A 20,588-nucleotide genomic window follows, 5' to 3' on the forward strand; every position below is an offset into this window, starting at 1 on the left:
TGACATTAAAATATTAATATTTATAATTAGTACCAAAAAAACATATTACAGAAGTAAGAATCATCATTAGTCAACATTTTATTGAGTGCCACATACTGCTAGCTCTAAGGGCTTTACAGATATGAAGTTGCTGACTTCTCAAGTCCATGAGGTAGGTGCTATTACCATCCCATTGTACAGACTAGCAAACTGAGGCACAGGGAGGTGAAATCACTTGCCCAAAGCCACTTAGCTTGGGAGTGACGGAGTTCAGATTTATACCCAGGAACTTTGCCTCTAAAGGCTGTAATCATAACAACCTCACCATATTAGGTACTACTTGTGTAGAGTGAAAAGTAAATGGCACACACATGCATATGGCTGATGCACACATCGAATGTGCCTGAGAAGACCTGAGACATCCATTCATGGTCTGAGTGTAGGAGAAAGACTTACTTTACACCATACACTCTTTAGTACCTGTTGAATTTTTTTAGCACACACTTTTTTTCTTTTCTTTTTTTTTTTTTTTTTTTTTTTTTTTTTTTTTTTTTTTTTTGAGACGGAGTCTTGCTCTGTAGCCCGGGCTGGACTGCAGTGGCCGGATCTCAGCTCACTGCAAGCTCCGCCTCCCGGGTTTACGCCATTCTCCTGCCTCAAGACTCCCGAGTAGCTGGGACTACAGGCGCCCGCCACCTCGCCCGGCTAGTTTTTTGTATTTTTAGTAGAGACGGGGTTTCACCGTGTTAGCCAGGATGGTCTCGATCTCCTGACCTCGTGATCCGCCCGTCTCGGCCTCCCAAAGTGCTGGGATTACAGGCTTGAGCCACCGCGCCCGGCCTTCTTTTTTTTTTTTTGAGACGGAGTCTCACTCTGTCTCCCAGGCTGGAGTGCAATGGCATGATCTCGGCTCACTGCAACCTCTGCCTCCCGGGTTCAAGTGATTCTCCTACCTCAGCCTCCTGAGTAGCTGGGATCACAGGCACGTGCCACCACACCCAGCTAATTTTCTGTATTTTTAGTAGAGACGGGGTTTCACCGTGTTAGCCAGGATGGTCTTGATCTCCTGACCTCGTGATCTGCCCGCTTCGGCCTCCCAAAGTACTGGAATTACAGGCGTGAGCCACTGTGCCTGGCCCTTTTTTTTCTCCTGGGACAGGGTCTTGATCTGTAGCCCAGGCTGGAGTCCAGTGGTGTGATCATGACTCACTGCAGCAGCCTCAACCTTCTAGGCTCAAGCGATCCTCCTGCCTCAGCCTCCCGAGTAACTGGGACTACAGGTATGCGCCACCACACCCAGCTCATTTTTAACATTTTCTGTAGAGGAGTCTTGCTATGTTAACATGTCCAGGCTGGTCTCCAACTCCCGGGCTCAAGCAATCCTCCTGCCTCAGCCTCCCAAAGTGTTGGGATTACACGCATGAGCCACTGTGCCTGGCTTTTTTAATGTCTTGGACCGAAAAGGACTTGCTTTTTTTTCCTGGAGGTATTTGGAAGGAGAAACAGTAAGAAATGACGCCAGCTCACATAGGCACCTAGCCGCCCTGAGATGACTTTAGCTCAAAGTCAACTGTGACATAGGTAAGGAACCAAGAAGGATGGGAGGCTGAGAAAGGGCTAGACAACAGATATTTCTGAGCTCCCACAGGAAAAGATGCCCAACCAAAACCTTGTTCAAATCCCAGTGTTGCACTTTCTGTGTGACCTTGGGCAAGTATTTAACATCTCTGGATCTCCTTTCCTCATCTGTAAAATCTAGAGAATGTATCAAGGGCTTGGAATCGTGTCTGGCACGTACTATATCCAATATAAGTATTTTCTTTTTTTTTTTTTCTTTTTTGAGACAGGGTCTTGCTGTGTCACCCAAGCTGGAATGCAGTGGTACAATCACAGCTCACTGCAGCCTTGACCTCCCAGGCTCAAGTGATCCTCCCACCTCAGCCTCCTGAGTAGCTGGGACCACAGGTGCACACCACCACACCCAGCTAATTTTTGTATTTTTTGTATTTTATGTTGCTCAGGCTGGTCTTGAACCCCTTGGCTCAGGCAATCCTCCTGCCTCGGCCGCCCAAAGTGCTAGGATTTGCTAGGATTATAGGTGACAGCCACTATGCCCAGCCTCTATGACCTTTTTTTTTTTGAGACAGACAGAGTCTCTGTCTCGCCCAGGCTGGAGTGCAGTGGTGCAATCTTGGCCCACTGCAGCCTCCATCTCCCAGGTTCAAGCAATTCTGTCTCAGCCTCCCAAGTAGCTGGGACTACAGGCGTGTGCACCACCATGCCCAGCTAATTTTTGTATTTTTAGTAGAGATGGGATTTCACCATGTTGGCCAGGCTGGTCTCGAACTCATGACCTCAGGTGAGCTACCCGCCTCGGCCTCCCAAAGTGCTGGGATTACAGGTGTGAGACACCTGGCCTGCCCGCCTATGACCTCTTGATACACCCCTGGGTGTCCCTTTTGCCCCTCGCACCCACCATATACTAAAGCAGCCTCAGCATCTCCGCTAAAACCTGCTCTTTCTCCCAGGTCCCCATCTCAGGGATAATTGGCCACTCCATGGGCCCTTCCCTAGCCGCATTCCTCCAGTCTGTGAGGCCTATGGCCTGACCACCTGGCTTCTGAGTGTCCCCGCACCCACTCCTCCTTCCTTACACAGCTCAGCCCAGACCCATCGTCTCCCTCTTCATTCCTGCCCTAGCCTCCCACAGGCACCCAGCCTCAGTCCCCTGTCTGCTCCACCTCTCCAGAGCAACTAGGGGAATCATCCTACAACCCAAACCTAACCATGACCCTCTCCTACTCTAAACCCTTCCATGGCTCTCTAGGGCCCTCAGGAAAGAGACCAGGTTCCCTCGCTTGTCATTTAAGGACACTAAGGGGTGCTTGTGCCCACCCCTCTGTCCTCCTTCCCTCATTCCCTCCATACCGTTCACAGTAAACTGCTTGTCAGAAGCCGGTGGCCAGCATGCTTTTCCATCTCCAGGCCTTTGCACACAGCTGCTCCCATCTGGCATGCCCTCTCCATGCCTTTTCTACTTGTCTACTGTTGGGACCCGGCTCAAATGCCCCAGCCCTTTTAAAATTTTTAATTTTTGTAGAGATGGAGTCTTGCTATGATGGCCAGGCTGGTCTCAAACTCCTGGCCTCAAGCGATCTTCCCACCTTGGCCCTACCAAGGAGCTGGGATTATAGGACTGAGTCACTGCAACCGGCCTCTTTCTCCTCTTTTTTCTTTTCTTTTCTTTTTCTTAGAGACAGGGTCTCACTCTGTCGCCCAGGCTGGAGTGCAGCAGTGGTGTCATAACTCACTGCAGCCTCAGACTCCTGGCCTCAAGTGATCCTTCCACCTCAGCCTCTGGAGTAGCCGGGATCACACGCGTGCACCACCACACCCAGCTAATTTTTAGATTTTGTGGTTGTTGTTGAGATAAGGTCTCACTGTGTTGCCCAGGCTAGTCTCAAACTCCTGGCCTCAAGCGATCCTCCTTCCTCAGCCTTCCAAAGTGCTGGGCGTATAGGCGTGAGCCACCACACTCAGCCTGAAATCATCTTTTGAAGTTGTATTATGATGATCACCATTTACAGATAAGGAAACGAAATCAGAGAGGTAGGGTGACTGCCCAAGGACACAGGCCAGATAAGGTTAAGTTGGGATTTGAGCTCAACAAGGATGATTCCAGGGCCCAGGGCACAACATACAATTACTACAACATACAAATGGGGACAGCTCTTACAATGGTGTTAGGGTTACGGGCAGCACCTCCATGCCATTCAGATCTGGGCTCGGGTCCTATGTCCGTTTCCTGCCTGCCAGGCTGCTGAGGAAGAGTCTACCGCCTAGGCCTACACCAGGGCTCCCTCCATGGGTCCTGCTCCCTGGAGACACCTGAGAAAAATGAGTCAGGTACAACTTCTTCCCACCTATTTCTCATAGTTCAGGTCTTAGTTCGATGTCCCCTCCTCCAGGAAGTCCTCCCTGACCTTCTAGGCTGGATTGGGCCTAGTCCCTGTGCTTCTCCAACTTCAGCCCTGACCACTCTGCCTGTGCTTTTATCACCTCACCTCCTCCATTAAAGTCCTGCCCATTGTGGGCCATCACTGTCTGGGGACAGGTCTGTCCACCTCACTGGACTGCAAGCTCCATAAGGGCAGTTCTCCACCCCCAACTATATCTTCAGCACTGTCTAGCACAGGGCCAGCACACAGGAGGGGTTTAGGGGTGAATTCGTCTATTCTTCCCATTTGGCAGCTGAGGAAATCAAGGCTCAGAGAGGGTCAGTCACTTGTCCAGGGTGTAGTGACCAATCTGGTGCCTGAAATGAGGTCCGAGGCCAGAGCCCGGTAGAATCAGCAATTGACAAGTGGTTAATTGAGAGACACAGACAAAACATGAAAGAGAATGAGAAACACAGACAGCAAGAGGGAAAGACAGAGATGGCGAGAACGCCAGAGAGCCAGAGAGGCACAGTGTAAAGAGGATGAGAGAAAGGATGGAGAACAAGGTCATGTTGGTGCCCAGTGGAGCCTGGGACATGGGGACAGGGAGTGCCGCCCCTCACATCCCAGCCAGATGCTGGGAAACAAAGGACAGATGGTGGGTGGCAAGGCCTCAGGATCGCCTGCTCTGCTGGCAGACATTCCTGTACAGCCAGCTCTGGTCGCCTGGGCCCCTCAGTCCCAGGCTAGGCACACCCAAGGCTGGCAGAGCCTGCCCCAGCTACCTGGGGATGGAAGCGTAGTCGGTGTGGGAGCTGGCAGAGAGTTGCTGGTGCGACCCCGGCTGGGGGCCCAGGATGTCCACTCGATCGTCCTCATCCTCGTTGAAGCTGGCAGGGCACGGTGGGGGCAGCAGGATGAGCTCCGTGAGGCCGTGGAGGTCGGACACGTGGCGGAAGGTCTGTAGCACCAGCACCATGGCCACCAGGCCCAGGAAGAGGTAGACTGTGGAGGCGGAGGAGGGGTATAGGTCATCCTGGGGCTCAGATCTTCCTGGCGGGGCCGTGGTTCTACTGGACCCTGCGGGGGGGGGGGGTTGGATCCCTTTTGGAAGTCCCAGAGTGGGACTGTGTGCCTTCAACTCCCCCAGGGACAGGGCTAGGTCCTCCTCAAAGCCCCGCCCTAGCTGCCCAGCTCACCTGTGACCAGCACCTTGTAGAGGGCCCGGTAGGGCTGGCCGGGGGCCTCCCCGGGCACGTAGTCGCCCAGGCCAATGGTGGACAGAGAGATAAAGCAGAAGTAGAAGGCATCCAGGAAGCTCCAGGCCTCCTCGAGGTGGGCGAAGATCGCAGCCGGCACCAGAAAGCAGATGGTCACTACGACCCCCAGCAGGGCCACCAAGTGCCAGCAGGCCGCCCGCCGGGGGTCCCAGCCCCAACGCATGCTCAGCCAAGACAGGGGCGCGTGAGTCAGCAGCAGCGACAGGCGCTGGGCTGACGCGGTCAGCAGCAGCATAGTGGTCGGCACGCCCAGGAGCGCGAAGGCAATGGAGAAGGCCTTGCCCGCGTCAGTCTGTGTACCCATAGCCTAGGGGAGTAAAGAGAGTAAAGGGGAAATCTTTTTCTTTTTAGAGATGGGGGGATCACTCTGTCACCTAGGCTGGAGTGCAGTAGTGCCATCATAGCTCACTGCAGTCTTGAACTCCTGGACCCAAGTGATCCTCCCACCTCAGCCTCCCAAGTAGCTGGGACTACAGGCACTGTCCAGCACGCCCAGTTGATTTTAAATTTTTTTTTGTAGAGATGGGGTCCTACTCTGTTGCCCAGGCTAGTCTTGAGCTCCTGGGCTCTAGTGATCCTCCTGCCTTTGCCTTCCAAGGTGTTGGAATTACAGATCTAACCCCCAGGACCCAGCCAGGGAAAATCCTTCTGCCCACTCAACACCTCCACCGAGATATCTGTGGACACACACACCTAGACCTGATTTCATCCCAAACCTGCCTCTCCCTACATTCCCTCCTGTCCCAGGCAATGGCACCTCTGTCCTTCAATGTTCAGGCCAGGAGCCTTGCCTTCATCCCTGATGCCCTCGTCACTCATGCCACACTCCATCTGTCAGTGAAGCCTATTATCTCAACCTTCAAATAGGCCCAGAACCCACTTACTTCTCCCCTACCCAGTCCCACGGCCCCCACCCTGGTCCTGTCCACCACAGCAGCCTCCTCCTGGGTCTCCCTTCCCCAACCCCAGCCCCCACAATCTGTTCAGCCAGCAGAGCCTGCCAACACCTGAGCTCAGTCATGCCCCTGCCCTGCCCAGAGCCCCTCTGTGGCCCCATTTACCTTTTACTCAGGTAAAAGGAAAGAGTGCTCATCATGACCCGTGAAGCCCCACAGAGTCCACCAGGGCAGCACGCTCCCACCCCACGGCCATTGCACCAGCTGTTCCTTCCCCAAAGAATGCTCCCCTCCAGGACTTCTTCATCCAAATGTCACCTTCTCAGTGAGGCCTTCCCTTGACCACCCTAAATGGTAACATCCTCTTACCCAACGCTTTTTTTTCCCATAGCACTTAATACCTTCTAGCACGCTCTATGGTTTACTGTCTTCTCATAGGTTGCCAGTTCAGCAAAGCAGGAGGTTCTGTGTGTTTCATCACTGCTGTGGGCACTCGATTAGTACTTGTCAAAACAAAGAATGAAGGGTGCAGGCTGTTGCCTGGCTCTGAGCTTCAGTTTGCCCTATTCTAAAATGGGTGAGACAATGGGCCAGGCGTGGTGGCTCACGCCTGTAATCCCAGCACTTTGGGAAGCCAAGAGAGCAGGTCACCTGACGTCAGGAGTTCGAGACCAGCCTGGCCAACATGATGAAACTCTGTCTCTACCAAAAAGTACAAAAATTAGCCGGGTATTGTGGCATATGCCTGTAATCCCAGCTACTTGGGGGCTGAGGTGGGGGAATCGCTTAATGCCAGGAGACAGAGGTTGCAGTGAGCCAAGATTGCACCATTGTGCCCCAGAGTGAGACTCTGTCTCAAAAAAATAAAAATAAAAAATGAAAATAGGTGTGACAAGCCCCCCTGGGCTCCCAAAGGACTGTGGGAACACAATAAGCTCGGTGTGGGTATGAATTCTATAAGCAGAAATATGATCAAGGGGAATTCAGGTGTTGGTGGGACTGACTCACTTTGGCAAAGTGTAATTTATTTATTTTTGAGACGGAGTTTCGCTCTTGTTGCCCAGGCTGGAGTGCAATGGGGCGATCTTGGCTCACTGCAACCTCTGCCTCCCAGGTTCAAGTGATTCTCCTGCCTCAGCCTCCCGAGTAGCTGGGACTACAGGTATGCACCACCACGCCCGGCTAATTTTGTATTTTTAGTATTTTGGCCAGGCTGGTCTCAAACTCCTGACCTCAGGTGATCCGCCTGCCTCGGCCTCCCAAAGTGCTAGGATTACAGATGTGAGCCACCACACCCAGCCCCGTTTTTTAATATACTCAAAAGAACCTAAAGCAGGGTCTCAAAGGGATATCTGTATCTGTATACCCATGTTCATAACAGCATTATTCACAATAACTAAACCTCAGAAGCAACACATTTCCATCTACGGATTAATGAATAAGTAAAATGTGGTTTACACATACAGTGGGATGTTATGTAGCCTTAAAAAGGAAGGAAATTCTGACACATGGTACAACATGAATGAACCTTAATGACATTACGCTCAGTGAAACAAACCAGTCATAAAAGGACAGACACTGTATTATTCTATACAAAGTAGTTAGTCAACTTCAGAGACAGAAAGTAGAATGGTGGTTGCCAGGGGCTAGGGAAAAGGGCGAATCGGCAGTTAGGGTTTAATGGGTATAGAATTTCAGTTCTGCAAGATGAAAAGAGTTCCAGAGGCTGGGCGCCAGGGCTCACGCCTATAATCCCAGCACTTTGGGAGGCCTAGGCGGGCAGATTATGAGGTCAGGAGTTCAAGACCAGCCTGACCAATATGAAGCCCTGTCTCTACTAAAACTGCAAAAATTAGCCGGGCATGGTGGCGGGCGCCTGTAGTCCCAGCTACTCGGGAGGCCGAGTCAGAAGAATCACTTTAACCTGGGAGGCGGAGGTTACAGTGAGCTGAGATCCGGCCACTGCACTCCAGCCTGGGCGACAGAGCAAGACTCCATCTCAGAAAAAAAAAGTTTTAGAGATGGATGATGGTGGAGAGTGATTTGAGTTGAGCAATAACTCCATCTCCCATGTGGCATGGCCAGCCTCGTATCTATTAAAAAAGAAAAAAAGAAAGATGAAGGTGATGATGGTAACAATATGAATGTACTTAATGTCACCGAACTGTACCCTTAAAAATGACTAAGATGGTACTTTTTATGTTATGTATATTTTACTACAATAAAAAAATTGGGAAAAGATCCCAGCTGGGCAATGGTGGTTCACACCTGTAATCCCAGCCCTCTGGGAGGCTGAGGTGGGAGGATCACTTGAGCCCAGGAATTTGAGACTAGCCTGGGCAACATAGGAAGACCCTATCTCTACTTTAAAAAACAATAATAACAATAATAATAATAATAAAAAGGCTCCCTCTGGGTTTTAGCTGGCTACATGGCCTTTTGGAATAAGGACATTCCCTCCCCCCTTGCAGAGCCAGGTGTGGTTCTGCAACTAATTTCTGGCCACGGAGGTATTCATGAAAGAGTCAGGCAACTTCCAGGAAGGGTCCTTAAGGAGCGAGGGATGCCAGTCTCCCTTCTTTCCTCCCTCCTCTTGCTGGCTGGAGCACAGACATGGAGGCTGGAGCTACACAGCCATCTTGGACCATTAGGTGACCTTGGGAATGGAAGTTGCGCAGAGGAGTTAGGCAGGAATACCAGGGTTTTGCTGAGAAGGAGTCCTAGGTCTCTGACCATGCAGTACCACTTGGACTGACTACCTGGAATGTGAACAAGAGATACACTTCTTATTTAAGCAACTGTAATTTGAGGTGTATCACGTATGACTCCAACCCTTATTAATACAAGGGTTTTTGATGGGGAAACTCCAGCAGCCTGGAAGGTTTGCAAATGACATGAAATCCTTATAAATAGGCCGGGTGAGGTGGCTCATTCCTATAATCCCAGCACTTTGGGAGGCCGAGGTGGGAGGATTACTTGAGCCCAGGAGTTCAACACCAGCAGAGTTGGTAACATAGGAAGACCCTGTCTCTATAAAAAATAATAATAATAAAAAAAGAGAAATCTTTATAAATAGACAAATCATAGAGTTTGATACATGTTTTTTTCTTTTTCTTTTTCTTTTTCTTTTTTTTTTCTTTTTTTTTTTCTTTTTTTTTTTTGAGGCAGAGTCTCGCTCTGTCGCCCAGGCTGGAGTGCAGTGGCCGGATCTCAGCTCACTGCAAGCTCCGCCTCCCAGGTTCACGCCATTCTCCTGCCTCAGCCTCCCGAGTAGCTGGGACTACAGGCGCCCGCCACCTCGCCCAGCTAGTTTTTGTATCTTTTAGTAGAGACGGGGTTTCACTGTGTTAGCCAGGATGGTCTCGATCTCCTGACCTCGTGATCCACCCGTCTCGGCCTCCCAAAGTGCTGGGATTACAGGCTTGAGCCACCGCGCCCGGCCAAATCATAGAGTTTGAAAAGCATGGGGCCTGTGAGCCTCAAGTTACTATTTCAAAGAGCTGAGTCCAAAACAGTGTTTTGCCATTTACTCCCTGCATGACTTTGGCCAAATGACTCCTCCCCTCTGAGCCTAGGTTCCCTATTCTGCAAAAATGGGCTCGTTAAGTAGTACCTTCCTGGCTGGGCAAGGCGGCTCACACCTGTAATTTCAGCACTTTGGGAGGCCAAGGCAGGAGAACCGCTTGAGCCTAGGAGGATTTTGAGACCAGCCTGGGCAACCTAAGGAGACAACCTTCTACAAAAAAAAAAAAAAAAAAAAAAATTAGCTGGGCGCAGTAGCACGCACCCGTGGTTCCAACTACTCAGGAGGCTGAGGTGGGAGGCTCACTTAAGCCCAAGAGGTCAAGGCTGCAGTGAGCTATGACTGCGCCACTGCACTCTAGCCTGGGTGACAGAGCGAAACCCTGTTTCAAAACCAACAAACAATCCCTTCCTCAAATGTGGTAGTAATCCTACCAGGTTGGGATAGGGCATAGCGCCTAGCAAGAGCGTGGAAAGAGTTACAAGGATTGTAATGCTCACTTCCTCTCTCCGATTCCCAGTTCCAGGTAGGACTACCCGCTTCCTCCTGCCTCAAGTGCAGCAAGGCTGCCCGGATCAATTCCAGGGCCAAGACTTGGGCCTATGACCAAATGAAGGGCATTGTGGGAAGAGGTCTCTCTGAATCATGTTTAATTGGTTTTCCATTTCTCCAGATGTATTCAAGGCTTCGCCCACAATGAAAACAGTCAACATTAACTCAGTAAACATCAGTTATTACCAGCGCTTCACACGGACAAAGACTCCCTCCTTGACCACACTTCAGTCTGACTCCTAAGTCCTTAAGTAGGCCCAGTTTTAGCAAGAATCCTACAAACCACCCGCCCCGATATCTGATCAAATTCCTCATCCACCACTCTTTTTTGTTTGTTTGTTTGTTTGTTTTTTGAGACAGAGTCTCCCTCTGTGGCCCAGGCTGGAGTGCAGTGGCCGGATCTCGGCTCACTGCAAGCTCCGCCTCCCAGGTTCACGTCATTCTCCTGCCTCAGCCTCCCGAGTAGCTGGGACTACAGGCGCCCGCCACCTCACCTGGCTGGTTTTTTTTTTTTTTTTTTAGTAGAGACGGGGTTTCACCGTGTTAGCCAGGATGGTCTGAATCTCCTGACCTCGTGATCCGCCCGCCTTGGCCTCCCAAAGTGCTGGGATTACAGACATGAGCCACCGCGCCCGACCTGTTTTTTGTTTTTTTGAGGCAGAGTCTCACTGTTGCCCTGGTTGGAGTGCAGTGGCATGATCTCAGCTTATTGCAACCTCTGCCTCCCAGGTTCAAGTGATTCTCCTGCCTCAGCCTCCCGAGTAGCAGGAATTACAGGCACCTGCCACAACGCTTGGTTGATTTTTCTATTTTTAGTAGACGGGTTTCACCATGTTGGTCAGGCTGGTCTCAAACTCCTAACCTCAGGTGATCTGCCCACCTCGGCCTTCCAAAGTGCTGGGATTACAGGCATGAGCCACTGCACCCGGCCCTCATCTACCCGCTCTTGATATCTAAGTCCTTGGCCTGTCTTTAGCAAGAATCTTGTGAAGCTGAGTTTAGCAAGAATCCCCCTACCCCAATGCCTCTCCTCTTAGTATTCTTCCATCCACTGACTCCCTTATTCTACTTGTTAGCCGTAAATCTCCAGCTGTGTTTGCTATATTCAGTCTCTCTGGCCTTTGCAATGGTCTCTCCTCTACCACAATAACTTTCCGTTTTTAACAAGTGTTAGCACATTTTTTTTTCTTTTACAACACACACAGCATCCTTCTTCTAACTAGTGTGGTCTGTTGGCTAGCAGCATGCGAGTCTGCAGCCTGATGGCCTTGACTAAATCTCCACTCTATGCCATCTTTGCTGTGTGATCTTGGGAAAGTTACCCAACTTCTCTAGGCCTCGGTTTCCATGGCTAAAAATATAGAGCCTATAAAGGTGCCTGCCTTCCAAGGCTGTTGTGATGATTAAGTGAGTTAAAGCATGCACTGGCAAGTCCTCTGTCAGGCTATTGCTATTACAGGGAAATGGGGAGTGTTATTATCTCCATTTTAGCAACGGGGGAGGACACTGAAGCCTGGCAATGAGCCGTGGCTGAGCAGGGATGCGGCCAGGCTGTGCCTGACTGTGTCTGGCTTCCCTCACCTGCCCTGCCAGGGATGACTTCTTAGAAGCCAGGATCGGGGAAGAGGCAGGAAGCACGCACATGACCCAGGGAAGCTCAGAAGCAGGTCAGGCCGCCCTGGCAGCGTGGGCAGGCCCCAGGGGAGGCCAGCTAATGAGAAGTCCCCCAGCTCTGCTGCCAGGGGACCAAAAGCAAAAGCTGCCCCCTATTTCTGGTCGGGAGGGGGAGTTAGGAGTCTGGGCTAGCCCTGCGCCAGCCTCCTCTCCTCAACAAATCCCCAACAAAGAAATAAAGAGGAAGTCTGGGGGCTGAGAAGGGGCTGGGGGAGCAGCAGAGCCTGGCAACAAAGAGATTTCCCAAGTCTGGCTTCTCAGGGTTTCCCAAAACTCGGGGTTCCTCCACTGTGGGTCCTTTTGACACATCCCTAGCTGGGGCTGCTGAATTGGGAGTCCCAGGTCCAGAGGGAACAGGTGGTGTCCCTATTGGGAGGAAAACCCTGCACTGAGGGTGACCCTATATGGGGGAGATGTCAAGATGGGGTGGGGTACGTAGGGATGGCTTTTGTGTCTGGGGTCAGAGTTGCCTGCTGGGGAGTGTGGGGCCAGGAGAGGGACGAGGGTCTGGAGCAGAGGCCTAGGTCCAGAGGGGCAGGAGTCCCAGATGGTGGTGCCAGGTCCTTGCTGAGGAATCTCTGCTGGGAGGGAGGTCTTTAGTGAGGACACCCTGAGAGGTCTGGAGATTTAGGGTCCTCGCTGGGGTGCCAGGGTCAGGAGAAGGTTGAGATGGGGTTTCTCCAGGGGGGTTTCCCAGAAAGACATATCTGGAGGGTCAGGAGACATGGCAAGGGTGGCAGACCCAGACTAGAGATAAAGTCAGGGGTCCTGGCATGGTTGAGATCTGGGTCCAGAGGGGGCAAGGATCTCCCTTGGAGGGAAGCGGATCCTAGGTCCTTGCTGGAGATCTCTGAGGACAGTCCTAGGCTTAGAGGGGACTGGACAGACCCGGGTCACCAGGAGGATTAAGACCGGGGAATGGAGTCCCAATGCAGTGACTCACGCCTGTAATGCCAGCACTTTGGGAGGGCGAGGTGGGCTGATCATCTGAGGTCAGGAGTTCGAGACTAGCCTGGCCAACATGATGAAACTCTGTCTCCACTAAAAATACAAAAATTAGCTAGGCATGGTGGTATGTGCCTGTAATCCCAGCTACTCAGCAGGCTGAAGCAGGAGAATAACTTGAAACCAGTAAGCAGAGGCTGCAGTGATCCAAGATCGTGCCACTGAACTCCAGCCTGGGCAACACAGTGAGCCCTGTCTCAAAAAAAGAAAAAGAAAAAGGAAAAAGACCGAGGAACGGGGTCCCAGCTGCACTCTGCAAAGGTACTCTGAGGAGAGCTGGGTGTTTCCTACTTAGGAGGAAGGGCTGGGACTTGGGCCCCCAGAGCAGAGCAGATATCATGAGCCTGGGTCCCGGGTCCTCACGGGAGTCTTTTCGGGGGATCCGAAGCCCAGAGGGGATTGGAATAAGGGTATTCGTGAGGGCTCTGGGGTCCTCAGGGGGTAAGGATGAAGGGGGGATCCCGGGTCCTCGCCGCCTTGCGGGGCGGCGCTTACGTACCCACGGTGGTGACCAGTGTGCTGGCGAAGAAGAGAGCAGAGGCGAAGTCCCAGGCAGGGTCCGAGGCGTTGGCGGACCCCGAAGCGTTGGCAAGCACGACGCGCCCCAGCCGTCCGGCCGCCAACACTCGTTCCACGAAGGCGTCCAGGGCAGGGGCCGCCACACATGGGCTGCGCTGCAGCAGCTGCGCCCGCAGTGTCTCCAGCTCGGCTCGGAGCTGGGCTTCGTGCGGCCCCTCTAGCCGCGCCACCAGCAGCGCGCCCAGCACCAGGTACGCGACGTACACGGCCAGCGCGCCCGCCAGAAGCGCGCCCCTCCGCATGGCGCCCGCCGGGACCCCGCGAGCCCGGGGTGGCCCCGCTGACGTGGCCCCCGCCTCCGGACTGTCTGGCACCTAGTTTTCAGTTCCGGGAGTGCTAGAGGCGCGGCCGCAGAAGCCCCAAGAGGAAGAGGAAAAAGGGGAGGTGGGGGGCGGCGACGGAGGAATGCCCCGCCTCTGGGAAACTGAGGCACGCCCAACTGCCAGGTGTTAGTTCAGACAGGGTGGAGCCCAGCGCTCCCAGACCCAGGAGACCAACGGGATGGAAAAGGTGGAGGTAGTCCTCTCTTCTCATTCCTTCCTTCTCGTCCTCCTGCAAGGCTGGTTCACTATGTTAGAGGAATCTGAACTTTCCTTTCTGCTCGCAGGCCGAGGAGTCGCCCCCTACCGCGCACAGCAGCTAAGGTTGTGCACTGCATCAGGGCGCGCGGCTGACGGAGCAAAGGGGCAAACTGAAATCCAATTCTCGCTCCATTCGCCAAGTCGTGTGCCTTGGAGTGGGTACAACGGAAACCACAGGGTCAGGTGTCCCCTGTGCCCTCGTGGACAGACTGGGGATCCTTAGCTACTCACCAAATCTTTGTTCAATGCCCATTTTGTGCTGACCCCTCGCTGGATGATCCCGGAGACTCAGTAATGATGAGACGGTCCTGTGCCATGCATTCATGGGGCTCCCAGTCTAACTGGGAGACAGACGCGAGAGTAACCCACACCTGATGTCCCAGCTACTCGGGAGGCTGAGCTCGGAGGATTGCTTGAGCCCAGGAGTTGGAGGCTGCAGTGAGCTATGCCTGGGAGAGAGAGTGAGACCCCATCTCGAAGGAAAGAAAGGAAAGAAAGGGAAGAAGGGGAAGGAAGGGAAGGGAGGGAGGGAGGGAAAGAAAGAAAGAAAGAAAAGAAAGAAAGAAAGAAAGAAAGAAAGAAAGAAAGAAAGAAAGAAAGAAAGAAAGAAAGAAAGAAAGAAAGGCAAAGCAAGAAAGAAAAGAAAAGCAAGAAAGCAAGAAAGCAAGAAAGAAAGAAAGAAAAGAAAGAAAGAAAGCAAGCCCAGAGTGGTCAGGGCTGTGATGAGGGAAGCAAGGGTACAGATCAAGGCTGGAATCCGGGAGCCCTAGAGGGCCCTGGGAGTCCAGAGGAAACAACCACCCCTGCCTAGGGAGGTCAAGAGAGCTTCCCCAGGAAGGGGCTAGCTGAGCTGAAGCCTGAAGGATGAATGGAAACGAGCCAGGCAGAATCACAAACACACGCCTCTATTTAAGAGAAAAGTTTTCCTTCTGTACCCCTCCTGTAAGTCTCTCCACTTCTGACTCCAGCCAGAACTCAGCGCCTTCCTGAGAGCCTTTTGGAGGGCAGCCCAGAGTCCTGACCCCATCTGACTGGCAGAGGAGTGGGGCTTGGGGCTCAGCTCAGACATGCCCCAGGTGGTTCTATTAAAGAGCTGGCAGATCATGGGGCAGAGCCCAACTTGGGGTTGACAATCCAGAAGTAGAGGCACCTGATAATAGAAACAGTAACACAGTAGGTGCCAGTGATGGAAGGCTTACATTCTGCCAGGCCCTGTGGACACCTGAACTTGCACTGAATTCTCAACTGCCCCCTCCCCCGCTGCCCCCTCCCAGTATGATTCCCACCAAACAGATGAGAAAGTTTAGGCTTAAAAATGAAGTAGTCATTTGAGACCAGCTTGGGCAACATGGCAAAACCCCATCTCGACAAAAAATACAAAAATTAGCCAAGCAGGGTGGCATGTGCCTGTAGTCCCAGCTACTTGGGAGGCTGAGGCAGGAGGATCGATTGAGCCCAGGAATTAGAGGCTGCAATGGGTTACGATCACACCACTGCACTCCAGTATGGGTGATAGAGTGAGACCCTGCCTCAAAAAAATAAAAAGTAGTAGTCACATAATTGGTAAAGGGTGAACATGAGGCCAGTGGGAAGCCAATGAACTTGCTTTTTTTGTTTTTTGGTTTTTTTTGAGACAACAGTCTTGCTCTGTCTCCCAGGCTAGAGTGCAATGGCATAATCTCGGCTCACTGCAACCTCTGCCTCCTGGGTTCAAGCGATTCTCCTGCCTCAGCCTCCCAAGTCGCTGGAATTATAGGTGCCTGCCACAACACCCAGCTAATTTTTGTATTTTGAGTAGAGACAGGGTTTCGCCATGTTGGCCAGCATGGTCTCGAACTGACCTCAGGCGATCTGCCCGCCTTGGCCTCCCAAAGTGCTCAGATTACAGGCGTGATCTGCCGTACCTGGCAGCTTGCTTTATTAATTAAAAACATATATATAAGACTGGGCGCGGTGACTCACGACCGTAATCTCAGCGCTTTGGGAGGCTGAAGCAGGTGGATCACCTGAGGTCAGGAGTTCGAGACCAGCCTGGCCAACACGGCGAAACTCCATCTCTACTAAAAATACAAAAAATTAGCCAGGTGTGGTGGCGCATAACTGTAATCCCAGCTACTCGGGAGGCTGAAGCAGGAGAATCGCTTGAACCCAGGAGGCAAAGGTTGCAGTGAGCCGAGATCACACCACTGCACTCCAGCCTGGGCGACAGAGCAAGACTCCATCTCAAAAAAAAAAAAAAAAAAAAAAATTTATAGAAGAGATGTATCTGGAGCAACCAGAGCAAGAGAGAGGGCTGAGGATGAGGAGAAAATGGTGTTGGAGCCCAGGGGACAGAGGCTAAATCAGAGGTGAAGAAGAATGCGAGAATTTCACTCACAAAAAGGAACCACAGTGGAGCCAGGACTCATCACTGAGAAACCAGGAGCAGCCCTTAGGGTCCCCAAAAAGACAATGTCTCAGAGGAGGAAGGGGAAGCCACAGCGATAGGGTCACTTGCTGACATCCTTCCGGATGCGCTATCGCTGCGCAGAAGTAACTTCCACCACTATGTTTTCCTGAGATAAGTCGGGGAGTCTGAGAGGGAGAGAAAGGCGGAGACTGAGGGGCAGAGAGGGGAGAGACTAAGGACGCTTGGCCGGCAGGGCTCTTCACTTGCAGGTGCACCTGTGTGCTGTGAGTTGCTGGGGGTTGTAGAATGCTTTTGGTGGACAGAGGGAACCAGGTTGCAATGTGAGAACATTTTTATGAATTTCTGGGAAACTGCCTTAAGATCTCTTCCAAGAGAGACACCTGGTTCTTCTCGCCTACCTTGTTGGGTTTCCTTTTCTCACTCTAAATATTCACTTTAAGGCTGGGCACTGTGGCTCATGTCTGTCATCCTAACGCTTTAGGAGGCTGAAGCAGGAGGATGGCTTGAGCCCAGGAATTCGAGACCAGCCTGGGCAACATAGCAAGATCCTGTTTTGACTAAAAATTAGCTGGGCATGGTGGTGCATGCCTGTGGTCCCAGTTACTGGGGAGGCTGAGGCAGGAGGATCACTTGAGCCCAGGGGGTCCGAGGCAGCCTGGGAAACAGAGCAAGACCCTGTCTCAAAATAAATAAATAATTACTTTAATACCTAAGGGCTGTCAAAAATTGTATAAGCCCCTACAACTCCTATTAGCCCCTCAGGAACACAAATGTTTCTCTTTTCCCTGCTCCACAGCCTTCTCTGGCCCTCCAGTGCTCTCAACGACCCAAATTGAACGCCTGTCTGTAGAGAACTGCATTTCCCATCGACCCTTTCGCTCGATATTTACATTTTTAAAAATGTTTTGTAGCGATGGAGATCTTGCTGTTGCCCAGGCTGGTCTCGAACTCCTGGGCTCAAGCCATCCTCGGCCTTCCAGAATGCTGAGATTACCGGCATAAGTCACTGCGCTTGGCTAAATTAAAACAAAAAACAAAACAACAAAACAAAAAAAAACAACTTTGTAGGGATGGGGTGGGGCGAGGTCACTATGTTGCTCAGGCCAGTCTCGAATCCCTGGGCTCAAGCAATCCTCCCGCCTCGGCCTACCAAAGTGCTGGAGTTACCGGCGTGAGCCCCCGCAAAGGGCAGACACACTCACTTTCTGTCATGGCAGACACCGCCTCCTCCTGGGGTTGTTCCCGGCCCCGCCTCCTGCCCCTCAGGCCCTGACTCGCTTTACAGCAGGAGCCCAGTAACCCAGTCTCCGCCTCTTACGTAAGGCACCGCCCACTCGCCAAGGCCTCCGTGGGAGGGCGTGGCCCTCCCTCAATCCTGACGTCCATTGGCTGTCTCTTCGCCGGCGGGGCGTGGGTACGGGAGCCGGGGGGGCACGTTCCGAACCGCGGCTGAGGCGGCGGCGGCGGCGAAGGATGCACCCGGCAGGCTTGGCGGCGGCAGCGGCGGCGGGGACGCCCCGGCTGCGTAAGTGGCGTACGTGGCCGGCGGAGGAGATCGGGCGGGCAGGGGCGTGGCGGGGCGGCCGCGGCGGTTGGCGAGGTCACTGCAGGTCGGAGGTCACGAGATCAAGGATCTGGAACCCCGAGGTGTGCAGAGCGCTGGGATGCCAGGTCTGGGTAGGGGGCGCCTTGGGGGGCGATTCTTTAGGAAATTCCTTTAGAAGAAAACAACTTGGGACAGGATAGCGTGCGACATGCAGAGAAATGCAACTTTCATTCATTTGCACTTAGCGATCCGCCCTCCCCTGCTCCCCACCTTTCCGTGGCTCCCCAGTGCCCGCCTGCTGTCGCCCACACCCTTAGGACAGTTTCGTGCCCCCCCCGTGAGCGCAGAGGGCCATACCTACCGCTCATTTAAGAAGCGAACCTGTATTGTGCTGTTGGCCCCCTTTTCCTGTCTCTTCATCTCCGTGAGTGTGCTGTGTGTTTAATTTATTCATTCAATCTAACTTGCCTCAACTCCCATGTGTCAGGCCCTGTGCTGGGATGGAGATGTGGGAGCCCAGAGGAGGCACGTGACCCAGCCAAGGGGTGTCAGTAAAGCTTCCTGGAAGAGCATACTTTTTTTTCCTTTCTTTTGAGACCTAATTTTGTTCTTGTTGCCCAGACTGGAGTGCAGCAGCACAATCTCAGGTCACCGCAACCTCCGCCTCCCGGGTTCAAGTGATTCTCCTGCCTCAGCCTCCCAAGTAGCTGGGATTACAGGCGCAGGCCACCACACCCGGCTAATTTTGTATTTTTAGTAGGGATGGGGTTTCACCATGTTGGTCAGGCTGGTCTCAAACTCCTGACCTCAGGTGATCCGCCCGCCTAGGCCTCCCAAAGTGCTGAGATTATAGGTGTGAGCCACCGCGCCCAGCATGGAAGAAGATACTTCTGATGATGAAAAGTTACCCAGGAGAAGGAGATTTGTGGTGAGAGGGCAGGCCGGGCGTGGTGGCTTACACCTATAATCCCAGCACTTTGGGAGGTCGAGGTAGGCTAATCACTTGGGACCAGGAGTTGGAGACCAGCTTGGGTAACATAGCAAAATCCTATCTCTAATAAAAGTGCAAAAAAGTAGCCGGGCGTGGTGGCGAGATTGCACCAGCCTGGGCGACAGAGCAAGACTTCACCTCAAAAAAAAAAAAAAGAGGGTGATCCACCTGCCTCGGCCTCCCGAAGTGCTGGAATTACAGGCATGAGTCACAGTGCCCAACCAACCAGCCTGGCCAACATGGTGAAACCCTGTCTCTACTAAAAATACAAAAAAAATAGCTTGGGCGCGATGGCTTACACCCATAATCCCAGGACTTTGGGAGACCGAGGCGGGAGGATCACGAGGTCAGGAGTTCGAGACCAGCCTGGCCAGTATGGTGAGACCCAGTCTCTACTAAAAATACAAAATTTAGCCAGGCGTGGTGGTGTACGCCTATAATCCCAGCTATGCGGGAGGCTGAGGCAGGAGAATTGCTTAAACCTGGGAGGTGGAGGCTGCAGTGAGCCGAGATCGCGCCATTGCACTCCAGCCTGGGCGACAAGAGCGAGACTCTGTCTGAAAAAAAAAGAAGAAGTGGGGGAAAGAAAAGGGAAGTGGGGCTTGCGGAGAGGCTGGGGCCAGTGCTGCTTGCCTTGGAATTGAGGAGACCTGGGTCTGTCTTCAGGCTACGAATAATTGAGAGGAAGAGTTTGAGGCTAGTAGCTGATCAGGAGTGACACGGATGGACTGCTTTTTATGAGGCCAAGGGGTTTATGAGTGTCACAACAGCTTTGCAAGGTGGGACAGTTAACTCCGTTGTGTAGAGGAGAACATCCAGGTGCAGAGAAAATCATGACGTGGATAATTCTATTCCTCTCCCCATTCCCACTGTCATGTGATCACCCATTCCCTGTGCCTGCAATAGTGCCAGGCAGATAGTAGGATCTCAGCAGATATTTGCAGGATAGCATTGGTTATTGATTAGGAGCAGAGGCCCTGGAGGCAGAGTGCTGGGTTCAAATCCTGCCCTCCCCATTTTCTCCATCTCAGTACAGAGCACTTCCACTTGCCCCATTACTCAAACTGGGATCTATAGAGACAGTATTGGCTCTTCCCACTTCTTTTTTTGAGACGGACTCTCGCTCTGTTGCCCATGCTGGAGTGCAGTGGCGCCATCTTGGCTCACTGCAAGCTCTGCCTCCCAGGTTCATGTCATTCTCCTGCCTCAGCCTCCCAACTAGCTGGGACTACAGGCGCCCACCACCACGCCTGGCTAATTGGTGTTTTTTGTTTTTTGTTTTTTTTGTATTTTTAGTAGAGACGGGGTTTCACTGTGTTAGCCAGGATGGTCTCCATCTCCTGACCTCGTGATCCACCCGCCTCAGCCTCCCAAAGTGCTGGGATTACAGGGGTGAGCCACCGCACCCAGCCCTTTTTTTTTTTTTTTTTAAGAGGGCTTTGCTGTGTCGCCTAGGCTGGAGTGCAGTGGTGCGATCTTGGCTCACTGCAGCCTTGACAACCCAGGTCCTCTCACCTCAGCCTCCCAAATAGCTGGGACTACAGGTGCGTGCCACCATGCCCTGCTATATTGTATTTTGTAGAGATAGGGTTTCACTATGTTGGCCAGGATGGTCTTGAACTGAGTTCAAGTGA

At 52.4% G+C, this 20,588-nt stretch overlaps 2 protein-coding genes across 5 annotated transcripts in view; one reads left to right on the forward strand and one right to left on the reverse strand.

Moving 5' to 3' along the window:
• KCNK6 (potassium two pore domain channel subfamily K member 6) lies at positions 1–17,687 on the reverse strand. The gene is given in 4 exon segments (XM_073016524.1): positions 1–4,922; positions 5,117–5,490; positions 5,492–5,504; positions 13,347–17,687. Coding segments are annotated over 4 exon segments (933 nt in total). The 5' UTR covers positions 13,669–17,687; the 3' UTR covers positions 1–4,698.
• YIF1B (Yip1 interacting factor homolog B, membrane trafficking protein) overlaps positions 12,927–20,588 on the forward strand; it is a 15,309-nt gene continuing 7,647 nt past the window's right edge. The window contains exon 1 of one of the 4 annotated variants that reach the window (XM_007996675.3): positions 12,927–13,108. Coding sequence is in view for 2 of the 4 variants with exons in the window: in XM_037991619.2 (XP_037847547.2) it covers positions 17,891–17,951 (61 nt within the window). In the remaining 2 variants the exon portion in view is untranslated. The other 3 variants (XM_037991619.2, XM_007996673.3, XM_007996676.3) reach the window with 3 other exon arrangements.

Source organism: Chlorocebus sabaeus, chromosome 6 (genome assembly GCF_047675955.1).
Source record: "Chlorocebus sabaeus isolate Y175 chromosome 6, mChlSab1.0.hap1, whole genome shotgun sequence".
NCBI lineage: Eukaryota > Metazoa > Chordata > Mammalia > Primates > Cercopithecidae > Chlorocebus > Chlorocebus sabaeus.